The following is a 22500-nucleotide window of genomic DNA, read 5'->3' on the forward strand; positions in this document are numbered from 1 at the left end:
TATATATATATATATTAGTGCTGGGAAAAAATTAATCGCATCCAAAATAAAAGTTTGTTATTGCATAATATATATGTGTGTACTGTGTATAATTATTTTGTATATATAAATACACACATATGCATGTATATATTTAATATTTTTATTTATATATAATATAAATTATGTATAAATGTATATACATGCAAAAAATTTTAAATGAATACATGCATATGCGTGTATTTATATACAAAATAATTATACACAGTTCACACACATATATTATGCAAACACAAACTTTTATTTTGGATGCAATTAATTTTTTCCCCAGCACTAATATATATATATATATATAGGGGTGTGTAACAGTTCACAAAATTCACGGTTCGGTTCGATACGATACACTTGTGTCATGGTACGGTTCAGTACGTTTTTGATACAGCAAAAAGAAAGAAATGCCAGAGAAATTTCCTTGATTTCTTTTTTTTTTATATTAAAACTAACATAATAAAGTGTGATATTTTTTACTTTATGAGTAATTCTGGAGCTATAATTGATTCTTCTTATGAGCATATAAAACAAAACAGCTTCTTGGAAAAAATGAAATTGTAGTAGTTATAAACCAAGGTTTATTTTATTTCAGAATAACATTTGAGGGCAGCAATTGTATTCATAATGTCAAAATAAAACCTACGTAATGTTACTTGAAGGCATTATAGCCTACTATTCCTGCCAAACTTTCATGGTTCGGTTAGTGTTACTACAGTAAATCCATGGTGAATGTTGCAGATCTGGACACTGGATAGTTCATTCACGGCACAATGTGTCTTCCTGGTTTCCACGTGCTGTTTGATCCGTTAATAACGGAGAAATGTGAATGTTTCTCTCTAGATCTCACAGCGATGTTATTACTTCTGTGACAAATTCAAATGCTTTCTTTACTGGATCTCTTATTAGCGCTGTGTAGTAACAGCGTCGCATGATCACGATCGGCTCGCGATGCACTGGTCCAAACTGATAAACGGTCCGTCAACCACACATTAACGAGCAGTTTCGTTCCGCTTGCATTATGTTTGCCATTTGATGTTGGGCACTGTTGTGGTCGCGTCGGCGTCTCTTGCATTACGAGTGCGCTTGCCACGCGCAACGCGCCTACATTTGAAATAACAAAATTGTGATTGAAATTGGCATTGTTAGCATATGATTTTTTTAAAACTTTGAAAAAATATTTTTTGATAAAATTATTAGTAGAACATTTTATGCATCTTTATTCACCTCAAAGCATATCCGCTCCCGCGCGCCTCCTTTGAACTCTGGTGCCCCCCTGAGGGGGGCGCAGACCCCAGGTTGGGAACCAATGATCTAAAACACCCTCACAACTACCCCAAACACCCTAGCAACCACCTGGAACACCCTCATAACTACCCTAAACAGCCTAGCAACCACCTAGAACACCCTAACAACCATCTAGAACAACCTCACAACTACCCCAAACACCCTAGCAACCACCTGGAACACCCTAACAACCACCTGGAACACCCTCACAACTAGCCCGAACACCCTAGCAACCACCTGGAACACCCTAACAACCACCCCAAACACCCTAGCAACCACCTGGAACACCCTAACAACCACCCCAAACACCCTAGCAACCACCTAGAACACCCTAGAAACAGCTCAAAACACCATAGCAAAACAAAGCAATGTGCTAAAAACAGTAAGAATTATTACACACAAAATGCCCAGCCAAAAACTTAGAACACCTGAGTAACCACCCAGAACACCCTAGCAACAAGTTAGAATGCCTTAGCAACTGCAATATTCTAAAAACAATCAGAACATGTTAACAACCACATAGATATGTTCAGGCAACCACCCAAAACGCCCCAATAATCAACCCAAACATCCGAGTAATCACCTAGAACACATTAGCAACTGTACAGCAATATGCTAGAATCAAGCAGAACACATTAACAACCTCAATGTCCTGTCAAAACTCCATAGCAACCACCCCAAACACCCTAGCAAAGATCAAAGAAGACCTTAGCAACGTCTCTTGACAACATCCAACTAGACTTACACTGTCATAAGTATTTGTGCGTGGTGTTTGCTTGTGTAAGTCTATGGCACCATGCTGCAGTGTTGGGGGTAATGCAATACAAGTAACACGTCTTATGTAATCAGATTACTTTTTAAAGTAACTAGTAAAGCAACGCATCACTTTTTAATTTAGAAGGAAATATCTGAGTTACTTTTTCAAATAAGTATCTCCAGTTACTTTGTTTCTCATGTGTTGAGTGACAGTTCCGGTGTTGCCATGGAGACAGAGATCAGAGTGTTGTGTGTGAACATGATCTCACTGTAGATCTAGACTAAATGTGAACATGTGTTTATCATCTCACCTGCACCTCAAAATCAATAAAAACAGTCAAATGCAAACTCAGAATATGTTAAATAAGACAAATATCATTTATGTATTTAATACAGTTTTATAAACTAATGTCTTTGCTACTGACCTTCGATGATGCAATTCAACCAAACTAAGCAAAAGTAACACATCTGTGTCTGATTGTAGTTATTTGTGAACAGTGTTGATCTTTCTTCTTCATGTGATTAGTTTGAGCTGCTCTCTCTACTGTACAGACCAGAACTTACACTTCCTTCAGCCTGAGACGCATTCACTTCACTTTAGCTCTGAAAGGGCTTTTACAGCTGTAAAATATTTTTTATTACTAAAAAAAAAAGCTAACCCCATCCAGTAGCACAATTAGTTACTTTTTTAGGAAGTAACGCAATATTGTAATGCATCACTTTTAAAAGTAACTTCTGCCAACACTGTCTGCGAGGGAGTTGGTTCTTCATCTGGAGCATTAGTTGTGTATGTTTGTGATGTTCTGTTCAGCTCACCTTCCTCAGCAGCGAGACCAGGTCTTTGTTCCAGGAGGAGCTGTACTGCACACTGACCGTACTGAACAGCTGCAGCAGACACTCCACCGAGTTACTGGTGTGGATCTCGTACGGCCTCTGACAGACAGACACTCATGTGTAACCAATTCACATCATTATAAAAACACTGTTTCCAAATGTTTCTAAAACAATGAAATCTCCAGTTTTATGTTCCTGATTATACATTTTTTAAAGGTTACAAAAACATTTGTAACAATGTTCTACTAACTTTCAAAACATAATGTTATTTAATATTCTAAATATTTTTAAATGTTCAGTTTTCTTATCATGATTAAAACATTATTTAACTCTTAACATGGATTAAGACTTTCAGAATCCTTCATCACTTGAAATTAAGATTAAAATAATTTAATTTTAAGGCACAGCCACCACAAAATCAGACTTCAGATCCTTATCCAGAAATCATTCTGAGATAAATACAGATTTGAAATCATAACAAGAAACAGAAAGTAGCTATAAATCTGTTTTTTAAATCAAGTCTTTGCATAGTTATGACAGGAAACACTGGAATCTAACAATGCCTTGAAAAAAACTAAACAGTCAATCTTAAAACATGAAGCATCTACAATAGGAAATAAAACTTTTATCAAATAAGCACGTGCCCTATTCTGTGTCCTAAACTGAAATATTGGCGTCTCATATTTAGAGCAGTCAATGCAATTTAGATGAAATCAATTAAATCTATTTGTGGGAGTGCATGTGTATATATATATTTTTATTTTTTATTTTTTTTATGTTACCCCCTTTGTAACCATTAACACACACAAAAAAAAACACAATTTTCTCAGCTTTTGTTTAAAATCACTCATCTACAGCCAAGTTTTAATAATAAAAAAACTAAAATGCATGGAGCTAGAATAAAACAGTGTGTTTGAAAGCAGATGCTCTGTTATTTCCTTTGACATATTGCATGTTCAGATATTGATACAACAATATATCCATGAAAGTTTTGTGAAGATGATATAAAAAAAAAAAAAATCGGCAGCGACTAGCAACTTTTTTTATTTATACATTTTTTTTTTTTTTGAATGCTGGCAGGGAAAAAGTTATAGTTTACAAAAATGTTTCTTAAAGCATTCATCAAGTGTAAACAACATCATAGGGATGTTCCAAGAATGCTGATCTCAGAACGTTTTCTTAATAAAGTTCCAAAAAAAAAATCCAAAAACATTACTGAACTGCAGTTCTGGACTTCAATCAGTGATCATTATATTTTCATCAGTGAAAACATTACACTGTCATCATCAAAAAAGAAAATAAGCAAATAAAAACTCACCCAACTTCGCAGAACCTCAAAGATCGTCACGCCCAGCGACCACCAGTCCACCTCGAACGCATAACCGGTTCCCCCGCTCACGAACGACTGGAAGATCTCTGGAGCTGTCAGGTGTAAGCATACGTATTGTCACATATGCAATACAAATATCACAGAATATGCAAACTGTACATCAAATAACTATCACTATTAAAATAAAGAATTTAACAATAATATGGAAAAACTGCAATCAACTGTCAAGAACACTTTTGAATTAAATCTCAGGTTTCCTGAAGCTTTAGAAGGGTTCCTGCTCTTTTTAACCAATACATCTGTACGACTTTCCCAGTTGTTTCTCATTTACTGGATCAGGATTATGGAAAGGATTATTAAAAATATGTTATACTCGCAATTTCTAAGTGATGTGTAAAATGTATAGTCATTGTAAGATTTTAAGATTTGATTAATGTCCAAGACTAATTCAGGTCTAGAAAATACACATTTAAAATGCGGCTTCCTCAGATATCTAAGTTAGACCTCATTAGCAACCACATATAAATGTCCCCAAAAACACCTGGTTGAGAACCAATGAGTTTGATAACTGAAATAATTGATCAAACGATAATACATCAGTCTGTAAAAAACTGCACAGTAATGTTGGTCTGTACACTGAAGACTGGAAGATGTTCAGTTCATCATCATTTCTTGTGTTTGTGTGAGTTCTGGATCTGTGATGTAGAGGATGAGACGTTTCTTACCCATGTAAGGCTTTGTACCCGCTAACGCCGTGGCTCGTTCACCGTCCTTGATTATGGTAGCGATGTTAAAGTCTGTTAAATGCACATGACCTGAAGAACAACAGACAGACAAGTGACAACCAGACAAGAAGCAGATCTAAAGCTCACAACCAACTACTAGAGCAATCCAGGGCACTTTCTAAAAAAGGGAACATCACAAATAGACCTACGAGAACTCTCCTTGAACCATTTCTGAGAGCTTCACACACACACACACACACACACACACACACCTCACCTTGCTCGTCCAGGAGGATGTTGTCTGGTTTGATGTCCCTGTGTGGAGAGATCAAGACATCATCACGTCGTTTCACATGACATCAACACCCAGACTTAATTAAATCATCAGTTCTCTCTGACCGCATCTGCAGCCGTGTTTTGAAAGCTTCAGGGTGGCTTCTTTCGTGTGAATGTTCAGTTCTCAGGGGGCTGTCACACTTTCAACACACTCACTAATTACAACAAGCATGCACACACACACACACACACACACACAAGCACACTCTCTCTATTTAAGAATAAGCGGCGTCCAGCTAAAAACAGATTCTGATTCCCTCACAGCTAATTAACAGAGAGTTAACGTTCCCCTGCTGTCATGAAGATGCCAGAGAGCATGACGGGATTAATTCACACAGAGCTGTGACCCACACACACACACACACACACACACACACACACACAGGCATAGAACATTGAAATGATTGCAACACATCACATTCTTCAAAACAACTTACTGCATCCTTAAAGGAATAGTACACCCAAAAACAAAAATGGTCCCATTATTTACTCACACTCAAGCATCCTGTGCGTACAGTGTATGCCTTTCTTCTTCCGGACAAACACAAGCAGAGTTATATCTCATAATATCCTCGTGCTCTTCCCAGCTTTGTAATGGAAGTGAATGGTGGCCAATTTTTTGAATCCCTATAAAGCACATCAATCCATCAAAGTAACCCATACGACTCCAGTGGGTTTATGAATGCCTTCTGAAGCCAAGTGATGGGATTTTCTAAGAAACACATCCATATTTACAACTCTATAAACTATTATCACTGGCTTCCAGCAACTCCTGTGCACGAGTTCACAAGAGAGTCTGGTTACGACGTTTGATATCATGTGACAGAGAAAAAACTAAGGTGAGAACAGAAGTGAGTTGTTTTGGCTATATTGTATGTGTGCATAAGTATCCGTCTAAAAAACGTGACTGAAATGTCCTTTAGAGTGCTGCTAGGGTTTCTATGGTGTTCTGAGGAGTTGCTAGGCTGTTGCTTCAGTGTGGTTTTCTGGGTCATTTTTATGGTGTTGCTGTGGAGTTTTTCATGTGCTTGAAATGTTTTTAGGGTGTTACCAGGGTGTTTCTATGCTGTTCTGACTGGTTACTATGAGATCTCTGGGGTATTTGGGGTCACTGCTAGTTTGTTTCTAGGGTGTTCTGGTGGTTTCTAGGCAGCTACTGTTTTTAGGGTGTTTCTATGGGATAGCAGGGTTATTCTGGGGTGTTGCTAGGGTGTTTCTATGGTGTTCCAATTGTTTTTAGGCAGTTTTTAGGGTGTTTCTATGGGGTGGCTGGGTTATTCTGGGGCGTTGCTAGGGTGTTTCTATGGTGTTCCAAAGGTTTTTAGGAAGTTTCTGTTTTTAGGGTGTTTCTATGGGATGGCTGGGATATTCTGGGGCGTTGCTAGGGTGTTTCTATGGTGTTCCAATGGTTTTATGGCAGTTTTTAGGGTGTTTCTATGGGATTACTGGGTTATTCTGGGGCATTGCTAGGGTGTTTCTATGGTGTTCCAATGGTTTTATGGCGGTTTTTAGGATGTTTCTATGGGATTGCTGGGTTATTCTGGGGCGTTGCTAGGGTGTTTCTATGGTGTTCCAATGGTTTTTAGGCAGTTTTTAGGGTGTTTCTATGGGATTACTGGGTTATTCTGGGGTGTTGCTAGGGTGTTTCTATGGTGTTCCAATGGTTTTTAGGCAGTTTTTAGGGTGTTTCTATGGGATTGCTTGGTTATTCTAGGTCGTTGCTAGGGTGCTTCTATGGTGTTCCAATGGTTTTTAGACAGTTTTTAGGATGTTTCTATGGGATTGCTGGGTTATTTTGGGGCGTTGTTAGGGTGTTTCTATGGTGTTCCAATGGTTTTTAGGCAGTTTCTGTTTTAATGGTGTTTCTATGGGATTGCTAGGTTATTCTGGGGCGTTGCTAGGGTGTTTCTATGGTGTTCCAATGGTTTTAAGGCAGTTTTTAGGGTGTTTCTATGGGATTACTGGGTTATTCTGGGGTGTTGCTAGGGTGTTTCTATGGTGTTCCAATGGTTTTTAGGCAGTTTTTAGGGTGTTTCTATGGGATTGCTTGGTTATTCTAGGTCGTTGCTAGGGTGCTTCTATGGTGTTCCAATGGTTTTTAGACAGTTTTTAGGATGTTTCTATGGGATTGCTGGGTTATTTTGAGGCGTTGTTAGGGTGTTTCTATGGTGTTCCAATGGTTTTTAGGCAGTTTCTGTTTTAAGGGTGTTTCTATGGGATTGCTAGGTTATTCTGGGGCGTTGCTAGGGTGTTTCTACGGGATTTTTCTATGGGAGTGTTTCTATGGGATTGCTGGGTTATTCTGGGGTGTTGCTAGGGTGTTTCTATGGTGTTTCAATGGTTTTTAGGAAGTTTCTGTTTTTAGGGTGTTTCTATGGGATGGCTGGGATATTCTGGGGCGTTGCTAGGGTGTTTCTATGGTGTTCCAATGGTTTTTAGGCAGTTTTTAGGGTGTTTCTATGGGATTACTGGGTTATTCTGGGGCATTGCTAGGGTGTTTCTATGGTGTTCCAATGGTTTTATGGCGGTTTTTAGGATGTTTCTATGGGCTTGCTGGGTTATTCTGGGGCGTTGCTAGGGTGTTTCTATGGTGTTCCAATGGTTTTTAGGCAGTTTTTAGGGTGTTTCTATGGGATTACTGGGTTATTCTGGGGTGTTGCAAGGGTGTTTCTATGGTGTTCCAATGGTTTTTAGGCAGTTTTTAGGGTGTTTCTATGGGATTGCTTGGTTATTCTAGGTCGTTGCTAGGGTGCTTCTATGGTGTTCCAATGGTTTTTAGACAGTTTTTAGGATGTTTCTATGGGATTGCTGGGTTATTTTGGGGCGTTGTTATGGTGTTTCTATGGTGTTCCAATGGTTTTTAGGCAGTTTCTGTTTTAAGGGTGTTTCTATGGGATTACTAGGTTATTCTGGGGCGTTGCTAGGGTGTTTCTACAGGATTTTTTTTATTAGAGTGTTTCTATGGGATTGCTGGGTTATTCTGGGGTGTTGCTAGGGTGTTTCTATGGTGTTTCAATGGTTTTTAGGAAGTTTCTGTTTTTAGGATGTTTCTATGGGCTTGCTGGGTTATTCTGGGGCATTGCTAGGGTGTTTCTATGGTGTTCCAATGGTTTTTAGGCAGTTTTTAGGGTGTTTCTATGGGATTACTGGGTTATTCTGGGGCGTTGCTAGGGTGTTTCTATGGTGTTCCAATGGTTTTTAGGCAGTTTTTAGGGTGTTTCTATGGGATTGCTTGGTTATTCTAGGTCGTTGCTAGGGTGCTTCTATGGTGTTCCAATGGTTTTTAGACAGTTTTTAGGATGTTTCTATGGGATTGCTGGGTTATTTTGGGGCGTTGTTAGGGTGTTTCTATGGTGTTCCAATGGTTTTTAGGCAGTTTCTGTTTTACGGGTGTTTCTATGGGATTGCTAGGTTATTCTGGGGCATTGCTAGGGTGTTTCTATAGGATTTTTCTATGGGAGTGTTTCTATGGGTTTGCTGGGTTATTCTGGGGTGTTGCTAGGGTGTTTCTATGGTGTTCCAATGGTTTTTAGGAAGTTTCTGTTTTTAGGGTGTTTCTATGGGATGGCTGGGATATTCTGGGGCGTTGCTAGGGTGTTTCTATGGTGTTCCAATGGTTTTTAGCCAGTTTTTAGGATGTTTCTATGGGATTGCCGGGTTATTCTGGGGCGTTGCTAGGGTGTTTCTATGGTGTTCCAATGGTTTTTAGGGAGTTTCTGTTTTTAGGGTGTTTCTATGGGATTGCTTGGTTTAGGGCTGGGTATTGTTCAAAATCTTTCGATCCGGTGCCAATTTCGATACCTCAGTTTCGATACCGGTTCCTAACGATACTTTTTTCGATACCATATGTTTTAAAATCCATTTCAACATCAACACAAATACATTAAACACAAAACTTTTATTTTTCACCTTAATTAAAACAAATTCTGGTAACACTTCACACTCAGGATAACATTATTAATACAACTGGTTGTGCTTTTTGGATAGGATTTTGGATAATTTAATATTTAAGTAAATATTACTTTTTTTTGTTTGGTGTTCCAATGGTTTTTAGGCAGTTTCTGTTTTTAGGGTGTTTCTTGGGTGTTATTGATGGCTGCTAGGTGGTTCGTCAAAAAGGTTAATCTGTACATGTCAAGCAAATCCCTTCAGACACATGATTTTAGGAATGGCTGAAACCTGGAGCACAAACACCAGTATCCCTGCAGCATCGGTCTTTCACCAGAGCAGGATCTGTCAGATGTTTCCAGATGCTCCGCTCAGCCTCTGATTTCAGGAATCCTCCACTCAAACTAATTTTACCTCGGTGGCAGCGTGACACGACACACTGTTGCTAGGAAACACTGCTGCCTAACTTAGCACAACTAAATAATACTACAGACAGGAAATGCTCCTTCAGAAGCATACAACGAAATGCACCGCAGAGAAAACAATGTGACTGACTAATACACACACACACACACACACACACGCTATCAAAGCCAGAGAGAGATTTAGTCCCTTGCGTTTACTGTCAGGTCTGTTCTATAGTGTTAGTGACGGCCCAAGACAAAACAAGCACACATTTTACTTGGCACAGAATCCTTCTCTCCCTGAGGAGCCCCGCAGAACTAAACATGCAATTACACAACAAAATCCCTGCGAGCAGACGTATGCACACACACACACACAGCTTTCTAAATGAGCACACATCATAGACTTCTATTGTTTTGATATAAAGTGAATATTAGACTATTCAAGACTCCAAACTAATAATCATTTCACCATTGAGTGTGAATTTCAATCACATTCAGCTCATTTCTTCATCCGTCCAATATCAACTGGTTTCTGGAAATAAATTCTAAAACTAAGACTAAAAACTAAAATAAAAGTAAAATAGAAATTAAATATAAACAGTCATGTATAAAATAAAAAAGACAAAATAACTACAATCATAAAACTACAAAAAAATTATATTAGTACTACTATAAAACTAAATAATTACTATTATTTACTATTATTACTTGATATAAAATAAATGTTGACTGAAATTAAATAAAACTTACTTAAAATGTACTTACTTATTTTATTTAAACTAGTTTCCAGTGAAACATTTCTCATTTTTATTTAGTTTAACTTGATGAACTAACATAACTAAAACTGAAATAAAATGAATAAACACTATAGACATTAAATAATAATAATAATAATAACACAATATAGTAACAAAAACCTAACTAAATTAAAATAGGAATAATCAAATAATTGAAACAAAAATAAAAATAAAAAATAGCAATACATAAAAAAGTTGTAAAAAAACTTGACAAAAGCACAACAAAATTATTAAAATAAATACAATTAAAACTAAACAATCAATAAAATAAAAGCTAACATAGTAAAATAAATAAAATCACTTCAGTGTAAAATAAATAGATGCATACTGTCTGCTCCATAGGTCTCATTTTCATTCACATCTGAATTACAGTGTTTTTAACTGCTTACACACATTTTCAAAACTTTGCCTCTTTTTGTCAAAACTTTACACACAAGACCAAGACCCGCACACACAAAATGCAAAATGCCTCACATCTCTTGCAAAATGCATTCAAAATATCACATTTGCAAACACCTGTGCCATAATACTCAAGTCAAGTCTAGTCACCGTTATTTATACAGCGCTTTTTAAAATGCAGACTGTGTGAGAGCAGCTTTACAGTATTAAACCGTTCCCTCTGGCCAGACGAGTGTAGCTGTGTGCTGATGGTGTTGATGCTGACACACACCTGTGTATGATGTGCTGGCTCTGCAGGTAATCGAGCACCAGTGTCATCTCACACAGGTAGAGTTTGACCGCATCCTCGGTGAACTGCACATTCTGCTGCAGATGATAGCGCAGATCTCCTCCTAACAGCAGATCCACCACCATGAACATGTCCTCCTCGTCCTGGAACGAGTACCTGGAGCACAGGTCAGAGGTCAGAGGAAGTGACATCACACAGCTCTCATTTAACAGAATAAGTCAAATAAAATTGAATGCAAAATAAATAAATACAAAAATTCAAGCTAACTGCTAAGGAAACATCTCTCATTTTTTGTTTTAAATTTACTAAAACTGAAAATAAAAATGAATAAAAATGACAAAAACTCACTAAAACAATAATAAAAATAATAAAAATGTTTTTATTAATTTATTTAGAAATAAAATACAAAGTAAAAGAAAACCACTTTTGAATATATATCAGCTACTTGCCAAGGCAACATTTCTCATTTGCATTTGTTTAACATTAAATAAAACTAAAACTGAAATAAGAATTAATAAAAACTAAACAGGCATAAAAGATACAAATGACAAAAAATAACTAAAAATGACTTAAACTTTAAAAAAAAAATTTAAAATAGAATTTAAAGAATTAAATATTTTACAAATAATTTAGTTTTAATTTGTTAAAATTTGAAAAAAAAAATCTGAAAATAAAAAAATATATTTCAGCATTATTTATTTTTATGTAGTTTAACTTGATGAATTAAAATAACTAAAATGGCAATAGAAATGAATAAAAACTATAGACATATTTTAAAAACATGAATAATTATAAAAACAACATTACCAAAAATGTAATTACATTTGAAATATTAATAACGTTTTTTGTATTTTATTCAGAAATCAAATGTAAAAAAGAACTGTATTTCAGCTAAATTTATTTAGCATAAAATAAAATCGAAAAAAATGAATGAAAGCGATTTAGACGTTTAAAACAAAACTAAAATGACAAACACAAAACGAATTTGTTAAAATGTATCAAAAATGATTAACAATTCAAAATATGAATAAAAAGTATGAATGCAAAATATAATTCAACCTATTATTTCAATTCAACTTATTAAATAAACATTTGGAAATATATTAAAAACTTTAATAGTATGTCATGTCAGTGATACTAAAAGAACAGGAGTGGTTGAAGTTTCCATCCACACTGAACATCTTTGAGTCCCTCGTTCTCATTATATACTCATGAGAGCACTTCTGTGAGATGCCCATCATCACCACATCTATTACAGATCCGGCCGCTCTCCATTCAGTCTGACAGAGACAGCATCACACTCTTATTAAGATCACACGGTCAGCGGAGGATCTTTAATGTCTGAGAACCACAGATCAGTCCGATTAAAGAGAAATCATCTCTGATTCATCCTCATATCAGTCCAAACCTGAACGAGCGACTGAATTCTGGAAAAGTAGATAAAAAACCCTAAGGTTTCTCAATATATCTTCTAAGAAGCCAAGAGGGGAGTGAATAATGACAGAATGATCATTTTTTGTGAATTAAGAATTATTTATTTTATTTTACTCAAAAAACCTGCTGGAACAGGCACAAACACACATAAGAGTGGCTTTTTTTTGTTTTAGCAATCAAATCAGTTTTGTAAACCACATGAAAACCAAAGTTTACAATATTATATTTTGGAATACTTTACAATAGAAATGGTCAAACCCAATGTGGCTTTTTTTATCCCTCCACCATTAATTAGCTTCTTGAGAAGCCACAAGCTGCGTATTTGTAAGAAACAAATCCATCATTAAGATGTTTTTAACTAAAATATCCATATAAAAGAGTCTATAATCTATAATAACACTTCCTCCAGTGAAAAAGTGCATCTCCTGTTGTCTCTCACAACACAATCCAGACACAGATTTGTGTTCAAATGTGAACAACTGTGTTTAACACTGATAATAAATCAGAAATGTTTCTTGAGCAGTAAAACATCATATTATTCATGATTTCTGAAGATCATGTGACACTGAAGACTGGAGGAATGATGCTGGAAATAAAGCGGAGCATCACAGAAATACATTACACTTTAACACAGATTCACACAGAAAACAGATGTTTTACATTAGAATAATATTTAAGAATATTACTTTCTTTTCTGTATTTGTAATCAAATAAATTCAGCCTTGATGAGCAGAAGAAACTTTAAAAACATAAAAAATCTTACTGATCCCAAACCTTTGAATGGTAGTGTATATCTCAGATGACCTGACGATGATCACATTTTCATTTTTGCCTGAACTGTTCCTTTAAGTTTTACACAGGGGCATGTGATAAAGCCTCTAAAGGACAATAGTTGAGAAGTGGGTTAAAACTGCAGCATGACAGCAAGAGAAGAGGAGCGACGGCCTTTATTCACTCCAACACCACAGCAGGAGCGCGAGGAGGAAGGTTAGCAGACAGAGAAGGCTGAAATAATCAGGCCATGATGACAAATGAGACGAGGGATGCAGAGAGAGAGAGAGAGGAACACATGAAGAGGAAAACAGAGGGAGTACGTTTACTCAAAAAATTTGCAGTGTCCCAGATATAACGGAGCACTTCTCTGCGCTTCACGAGTGACCCGAGGCGACACACACACACACACACACACACACACACACACACGGTTCCTCAGAGTATTTCTCCTGAATGTCCCACAGCCAACGCCTCTCCACTGGCCTTATTTCACAAGGTGCCTTCATAAGGAACGTCCTGAATGAACTTCACAAGTTACTTGAGCTGAGAAGTTGAGGAAGGTTCTACCACAGAGATGCTTAGAAGAAATCAAGGAGAAGATAAGGAGTCGAACATCTTTAGCAAATCCTGAACTCAGAGGAAAGACAAGGAATGAGTAATTCAGCCAAAACTGCAACGCAAAAGAAGATATTTTGAAAATTGCCATTGTCCACAGTGAAAGTCAAATGGGGTCCAATGTTGTTTGGTTCCCAAAGTTCTTCAAAATATTTCCCACAGAAGAAAGATGACATGACTTAGAGTAAATCATAAGAGAATTATCAATCGTCAGCTCTCAGTTTTATTTTACTGGAGTTTCAACTTCATCTTAGAGATGTTTCCCTAATATAGATGTAATATAAAGATGGATAAAATGCAGAAGAAAAAAATTTTTTCCAGCTAAAACCAACTACTACCTTGATCTGGACCAAAGACTTGAAGAGTTCATTTGCAAATAACTCACTTTTAACAATTTTCAAAATCATATTTTTCCATTGTGCATTCAAATTAATCTCAACACTTTTCTGGATCTTCATTAACAATAAATTTAATTAACTCCTTCCTAATGTAGGAATCAGAAGGAAGGCACTGCTAAACAGACAGCGATGTAGTGATGATGGGCGGGGCTAGACAGGCAGCGCTGTATAATAGGGGGCGGGGCTAAACACACAGCAATCTAGAATCGGTGGGCGGGGCTAAACAAGCAAAGATGTAAAATCAGTGGGCGGGGCTAAACACGCAGAATGTCAAGGCATTCATTTTCTTACACCCCTATTTCTGCGGAGGCGGTGCTTATCCCCACTATTACATCATAGAGTATAACATTTCACAAGATGTCGTTTTGGCAGACTGACGTCAATATAAGCTGTTTTTAGACTAACAGTTTTAGTTTTGAGTTCTGAAACTTATATATATTATGTATTATTTTTAATCAATACTTAACACCTTGCTTTAACAACGTTTTGATTTGTTATATAACTGAAACTTAGTGAAATAAAATAAATGAAAACTATTTAGACGCATTAAAAAATAATAAAAGTGACAAAAACAACTAATTTAAAAATATTAATAATAAAAAATAACAACATTTTATTAAAAAAAAAAAAACACTTGTTTCATTAAGTTGACAAACACATTTCTAATTTTTATGTAATAAAATAACTAAAACAGAAATGAAAATGTATTAAAACTACAGAGACACATACAAAAAAAACATACAAGTGACAAAAAAACTATAAAAAAAAATACACCAATGTTTAAGTAAAATTTCAATGAAAACTGGAAATATAAAAATGATTTAAAAAAAAAAAAGAATAGTATCTCACTGACACTAAAACAACTTATTAACTAACTAAAATAAATGATTCCAATAAAGTATTTTAAATTGAAATAAAGACAGCAGCTCAGACCATTTGAGGATTTGATATGGAGTCATAAGTGAGATCTGGTGATTCATCAGTCAGATGATTGTTTATGTGATGTTCGTTCGCTCAGGTCTGACCTCCGTCGCACTGATGGAGGTGTTCATTGTGTTTTACAAACGGTGTGTGTGTGTTTACGTGATGGAGCCGTTCTCCTGCTGCTTCATGACTCAGAGCGGGTAAATGGATACAGTAATTATGACTTTCTGCAGACGTGACATTTTAAAGGCTTAAAGAGAGTCTGTGCTTCCTGTGAGGAGGAGGACGTCCTCTTTATTTCCCAGCCTACAGCAGAAGCTCCTCTGACTTACAGAGAAAGCTCAGTGCTTTCAGGAGAGACACATGAAAGCTGCTTCTGAGAGAAAAGAGAAAATCCTCTCTGCTTCAAAACAATCATTATATACACTGTGTGTGGAGATGAAGCTGTCAATGTCAAACCGTCCTTCCCTACTTCACATACTTCAGTGTTCAATAAAGTGTCCTTCAAGAACTTCAAACCCACTCACACACACACACACACACACACACACACACATGTGTGACTCTCAGAAAAACCCCTCTCTCTCTAGAGAGGTAAAAGCATGTGTTTTTGTAAAATCAACAGATCATATTTTTTTGCACTGTTTTAGATTAGGAAGCTGATCTCATGACACTGGGAAAAGTGTTCAGCACACTCAATGTTACATTTGAATCACAAATAATTTAATTGTTTCAATCAAATTTGGTTGATGAGGAAAAACACTTTATTTTTCTTTTGTACATTTTTGTTTTGTTTTTGAGGTTTGTTTTTTTTGTGAATGTAGTTAAATTATAATTATTTTGTTTTTTATTATCTTTCTCTCAGTCTCTCAATCTATTTCTCCATCTCTGTCCCTCATGTTGGCAGTGATTTGGAACAAAAAGCAGGCAGATGCTTTGCTTTTTGATTTTCTCTCTGAGGAAGTGTATTTCAGGCGAGCAGCTGTGGACGTGGTGCTGATGTTTCCACCCATATGGACCGCTGAGCACTAAACCACAGGTATTATTTATAAACGACGAGACGTTGTGTGCATATGCTGGCCTGATGAAGCCCCTCCATCATGAGCGGAGAGAGAGAGAGCCATTGTTTAACAGATGGAGACTGGAAGAGAGCTGTCATGCTGGAGCAGCGTGGGAGAGAGAGCGAGACGCATTGTGTTCGGCCTTTCATTCTCTGCTCTTTTCGTTCTGTACAGCTTTGGCTTTTGCAGACGGCTGATCAGGAGCAATTCAGAGTGTTTTTTCTCTTTCAGGTTCAAGCAGCCTTGATGTGCAGTGAACGATTATCTACAGAAAAGTAAAGCATTCTGATGCTCAGATACGAGACACGAGCTAAAATTATCATTACAGAACGACATTCTACTGAATTTACATTCATGCTTTTGGCAGATGCTTTTATCCAAAGCCACTTCAGGCATATTGCATTAAAGGTTTAGACTTTATCAGTTCATGCATTCCCTGGGAATCGAATCTGTGACCTTTGCATTGCAAGCGAACTGCATAAAGAAATTGTATGCATTTACATTTCACAGTTAATATTAGACAAGTGATTAGAAACAACCCATTTAATTAATTAATTAATCATTTTGCTTTTGGAGTTTTAAGACAAGTTGGAGGCTATAACTTGATTTTCTATTAATTTTAAGCAAATTCTTTTCAAGAACTCAAATTCTTTTCTTTAATCTTTGGAAAGAAGAAGATAACATTCTTCAGAAGTATTTGTTTTAAAAAAAAGTGAAAAATAAGAATCTAAAATGTTTACCGATTTAGATAAATATAAACTGATCAACTTAAAGTGATGCATATTTGTCAGTCATACATAAACAGTCATGTCGCAGTTCACGATCAACTATTTGTATCTATTCAATTTTATTTAAATAATCATTTTCAAAATGCATTTATGCAAGTAACTTAGAATCAGCATAAATCTGTTCATTGTGAAAACAGTTATATTTATTCAGTTAAAAAAGTATGAAAATTGTAAATATATGATAACTGTGGAACAAGCAATATTCAGTAGTTAAAGCACATGAGACTGAAACAAAGTGGATTTACTGATGATAAATATATAAACTTGGTTATCCACGTCTTCACTCAGCAGTAACATAAAAATGAGGCTGTAGCACTGAGAGTAATGAAGCATTTCATCACTTAAAAACCTGACCTGACTGTATAAAGAAGAACTCGTCTATTATTAGTTTGTTTCAATGTGTCATTGCAATGCTCTGCAGTGAATGGGTGCCGTCAGAATGAGAGTCTGATAAAAACATTACAATAATCCACAGCACTCCAGTCCATCAGTGAACATCTGGAGAAGACAAAACCTGAAACACATCCAGCATTAAGATGATTTTAACTCAAACACATAGAGTCTATAATCCATAATAACACTTCCTCCAGTGAAAAAGTGTTCTGGTCTGAATCAGGAGAGAAATCTGCACAGATTACAAGCCAAAACAGTGCTACATTTTACATTTTTTTGTCTTCTCCAGATGTTCACTGATGGACTGGAGTGCTGTGGATTATTGTGATGTTTTTATCAGCTCTCATTCTGACGGCACCCATTCACTGCAGAGCTTCCATTGATGAGACACTGATACAGTGCTACATTTCTACAAATCCCATCTAAAGTACATCTTGGACTTTCCAGCACCTTTGACTGAACTATTCCTTGAAGTTGCACTATGCAAAAATTAAAATGATGGAAAAACGAGTCTCATCATCATGCACATGCAGAAGACAAGGGAGAATCAGAGGAAGCACAGGATAGTCACCAGAGGTTTACTAAAAACACATGTTCAATCTCCTGAAGGATCTCAAGCTCTCTAAAGACGTTCCGGACCTCGTCCCGCTCGATGCACTGCTGCTTGTTCATGTACTTCATGGCGTACATCTTCTCCGTGTCCCTCTTCTGCACGATGCACACCTGAAACACACACAGATGAACACGCAATGAGAAAGACAGCACAGGCCACGCAAACGAGAACATATACATCAACACAGACCCACGTCCTATTAATAACACGCTCGCTTCGACACCACAGAATGTCACGGGTCAGATGTGCTTCACAATAACAGAATCTGCATTAGAAGCCCATTAAATGATAATCAAGAGTGTGTGTAATGTGAGACAGAGATAAAGGTCAACACTGGGTCACATGGACTCGCTAATATCTCATATCACTGCAAATGCAAAAGTCACTATTTCGTTTCTTCTACAAATTCACAGACATTTTATATTTCTATGCTCTGCTGTTAGTGTTATGTGCTGTACATGTGGAAGAATTGACATTAAAGCAGACTTGAGCCGAATCCTCAGGTTCCCCTCATCAAGTCTTCTGAGTTTTAAAATGCTTGTTCTTCTAAAACATACTCCAGACGCCTCATTCAGGTGAAATACAACAAGTCACTAGAAAACGCTCTGATTCTGTCAGACATCTGGTGTGGGAGTCATTCAGCCGTCCAAATGAAACAATCAAACAACCTAATCTAGTTCAAATGGCCTCCAAAGCATCCAGTATAAATGTTGTTTTCCTGAACTTTAGAAAAGCCTTGGAGCTCAAAAGAGAACAGCAGAAACCTGAAAACAAGAACCTCATTCTGCTTTGACAACAAATCCGTTTTCTTGCTGCTAAAACATCATTCTGCAGAGGAAAGAGAAACAGCACATAATGCATCTCATCACTAAAGGAAGAGTTCAGGTTTGTAGAAATGTAGCACTGCATCAGTGTCTCATCAACGGATGCTCTGCAGTGAATGGGTGCCGTCAGAATGAGAGTCTGATAAAAACATCACAATAATCCACATCACTCCAGTCCATCAGTGAACATCTGGAGAAGACAAAAGATGAAACACATCCAGCATTAAGATGATTTTAACTCAAATACATAGAGTCTATAATCCATAATAACACTTCCTCCAGTGAAAAAGTGTTCTGCTCTGAATCAGGAGAGAAATCTGCACAGATTACAATCCAAAACATTTTAACTTTAACACTCTTGTCTTCTCCAGATGTTCACTGATGGACTGGAGTGCTGTGGATTATTGTGATGTTTTTATCAGCTCTCATTCTGACGGCACCCATTCACTGCAGAGCATCCATTGATGAGACACTGATGCAGTGCTACATTTCTACAAACCTGATGAAGAAACAAACCTGAGGGTGAACACATTTACAGTTTTGGCTGAACTGTTCCTTTAACTTCATATTTATCTCCTCCAATTGAGAGCATAAAATTCCTGCTGGCTGTTTTTGGTGGTTAAATATTGATAATGAACACCTGTGACGGCGCTTGAACACACATTAGACGCTGTGTAAAGGTCAGCTGTGGGCTTCCAGCTGAATGTGCTTCGGTCACTGCTCTGGGAAACATCAGAACAACTCTCGCTGTGCTCAAAGACTGTCCAGCTCTGACCGAGTCACACTGAAGCCGTATAAACCCGGAGAACATTTCACACTTATCATCATCTGTTTGCATGTTTAGAGAATCCCCGAGCAGATCCGTATGAGCGAGGAGCGTCCTGATGAGAAACAGTGTGTGAAACCCTGCAGACGCCGACCAGAGGATCTCAGAGGAGCGTTATCATCATTAACGAAAAATAACCCCAAACAAAAACTGAATTAAAATATATCTCTCACATACACTCTCTCTCTCACACACACGTTTGAAATGGGAAATTATTTGAAGTATTTGAACCTCATACTCAAGTCAAGAGATCATGACATGGATTTATTATTATTTCAGTCATTTCAATTCCTTGAGGTTCACTTATTTCTTTCGTGAATAAATTAGCAAAAAACATAATTTTCATCCCTTGCTCTGGCCTTTTATCAGTCAATGTTCACCATTTCAATAAATAAATGCAAAATAACCGCATTTAATAAATGTACAGAGGAGGACGTTTTAAGATCTGAAACCTGACGGATGTTTATATGCCAAAAAATCAAACTGAACAACTTTCTGATATTTCATGTATCATTCCTAGTCATTATGTTATTCATAAATTCACTTCCATTCAGTGAAATACTCAACTCCCTTCATTAAATACTTTTTTAAATTTGAGTTTATGATATAAATGTGATGCCTACAAATGCAAGAAGCTGCTCTTCTCCTTCAGCTCCTTCAGTCAGAAACAAAGAGAACGAGGTGAGAAAAGACAAGGACAGAAGCATCTTTCCTCTCTCTCTCAGTGAAGGATTTAAAGACACTTCAAGTCAGTGTTTATGGATTGAAAAGCTACACTTCATGAGACGAGATGATATTCAGCTGAAACGACACCTTATTAAAGGAATCACCGCAGCCTCGGCCAAAATCATCCAATTAAATGTGATCTGCTCCCTTTGGTTTGGGATGACAGCGTAAGTGCAGTTACTATGGTATTTTGGTACGGTTACCATGGTTACCGTTTCTGGTAAGAATCCTAATGGGGAAAAATGACTGGTCCTTCTCAGACGCCGGTGTCAGTTCATCATCAGCAGCTCCTCAGCTGCGTTACTACAACTGAATCTGCATGATGACTGCGATCCCATCAAAACTAAACTTTGCAGATGCATTAGGTTAGTTGAGCGTGTCAGTTTTCTGGTCTGCAGTAATGCAGCACGGCGCTCTGAGAAACTGTTTTATGCAGCGCTGTGTGATGCGTCGCTCACGTCACGAGCCGCTGGGGTTTGCAGAGTGTCTTTACTTTTTAAGCTGCTTCTATTCCCAGGACTCTGATATATTTAGCTGCTCCATCCATTGCTGTCACCAAACACAAGTGTGTTCTGTTCAATCTACAGGAGACTCCAATCAACAGCATCTGCTTTCTGGGTCACTGCTGAGAGGAGAGCCGCTCTATTAAAATAACACTCACAAAACTAAGATTGTTTATGCATTTTATGTATTATCACCAGATATTGGATTCCATCTTTTTGTCAGCTTGTTTTCTTTCACAGGTTTTGTGTTTCTTATTGGAGCGGATTGATCGTAGGCCTCGTTAATCTGCGCTCATGCTCCTCAGTTTATGAATGAACATTGAAAACATCATGGAATCCAGTCAAAAAACATACATTTTTCAGTTTCCTCGCCAGACTGATAAAATGGTTCCTTTGAGAACTGTTCTTTAAGGAACCCAGAATGGCATCACAGCAGAAACCTCTTTATTTTTCTGAGTCTATCTGAATCCAGATAAAGCTTGTGCTCTCCACACAGATGCGTAAAAACAAGCTTCACACACTGTTTCCAAACAGCCCTGATGAGTCTGTCAGTGACAAAGAGAAATCATTTCCTCAAGTGTAAATGTGTTTTCTCTTCAGTCTTCAGTGATGCAGCGCAGGAAATGAAAGCACACTTACAACCCCAATAACAAAACACATCATTCACCCAGCATCTGAACATCACACACACACACACACACACACAGACCTGGGACCGGATGAAAATTAAAAATTAAAGGACTGGAAACAGATGAGCAGAGAGATATGAGACAAAGACTGAGAGAAGAACACTGAAGGCTTCAATAGCTCTGGAACACGTTCATCTGAAGCGTTATCGACTCACACACACACACACACACACACACACTGAGAAAACCCAAACAATTACAGATAGCATTGTGGGCTGAAGGATTCATTCAGACGAGCTCATGTGAGCTCATCATTTAATCAGGAACTAAACGAACAGCCTGCAGCACTGAACACAATCAGCATCATTTATGATCATCACTGGACGCTAACACTGGACGCTAACACTGGACGCTACCACTGGACGCTAACACTGGACGCTAACACTGGACGCTAACACTGGACGCTAACACTGGACGCTAACACTGGACGTGGACGAAACATCCCCAAATCTTTCGTTCTGAATCAGTTGTTGCTCAATGTGTCGCACAGCTGGATCCAGTGGAGGACATCATCCTGATGAACAGCCGTAGATTACGAGTGAAACCAAGCAAAGCATTTTGAAATCTGTGTAATTTCATTGTCTAAATGTCTCACAACATCAGGATGTTTGCTAATGATTTATAACACATAACATTTGACCCTCTAACTCTAGCAGACTAACTTGCTCTATTCTTCTATTCTATCTGTTTTCTTTTTATTTATTATGTCATTTAAAAATGTTAAGCTAACTGAGACTTGTTATAGCACTTATATATCATTGCTCTTTTGTTGTTTTTGATTGCTTCCACTGTCATCATTTGTAAGTCTCTTTGGATAAAAGCGTCTGCTAAATGAATAAATGTAATGTACATGTATT

The 22500-nt window shown here is 37.2% G+C and overlaps 1 protein-coding gene across 2 annotated transcripts in view; it reads right to left on the minus strand.

The window, feature by feature from the left end:
- Nucleotides 1–22500, minus strand: part of LOC132156676 (serine/threonine-protein kinase 32C-like) — a 49172-nt gene that overhangs the window by 8775 nt on the left and 17897 nt on the right. For both annotated transcript variants that reach the window (XM_059565616.1, XM_059565617.1), the window contains exons 3-8: nt 18034–18185; nt 11058–11231; nt 5237–5274; nt 4960–5049; nt 4223–4326; nt 2887–3003 (exon numbers count right to left, since the gene is read on the minus strand). In XM_059565616.1, the coding sequence (XP_059421599.1) occupies nt 2887–3003; nt 4223–4326; nt 4960–5049; nt 5237–5274; nt 11058–11231; nt 18034–18185 (675 nt within the window). The remainder of the gene's footprint in view (nt 1–2886; nt 3004–4222; nt 4327–4959; nt 5050–5236; nt 5275–11057; nt 11232–18033; nt 18186–22500) is intronic.

Source organism: Carassius carassius, chromosome 14, assembly GCF_963082965.1.
Source record: "Carassius carassius chromosome 14, fCarCar2.1, whole genome shotgun sequence".
NCBI classification, from domain to species: Eukaryota; Metazoa; Chordata; class Actinopteri; order Cypriniformes; family Cyprinidae; genus Carassius; species Carassius carassius.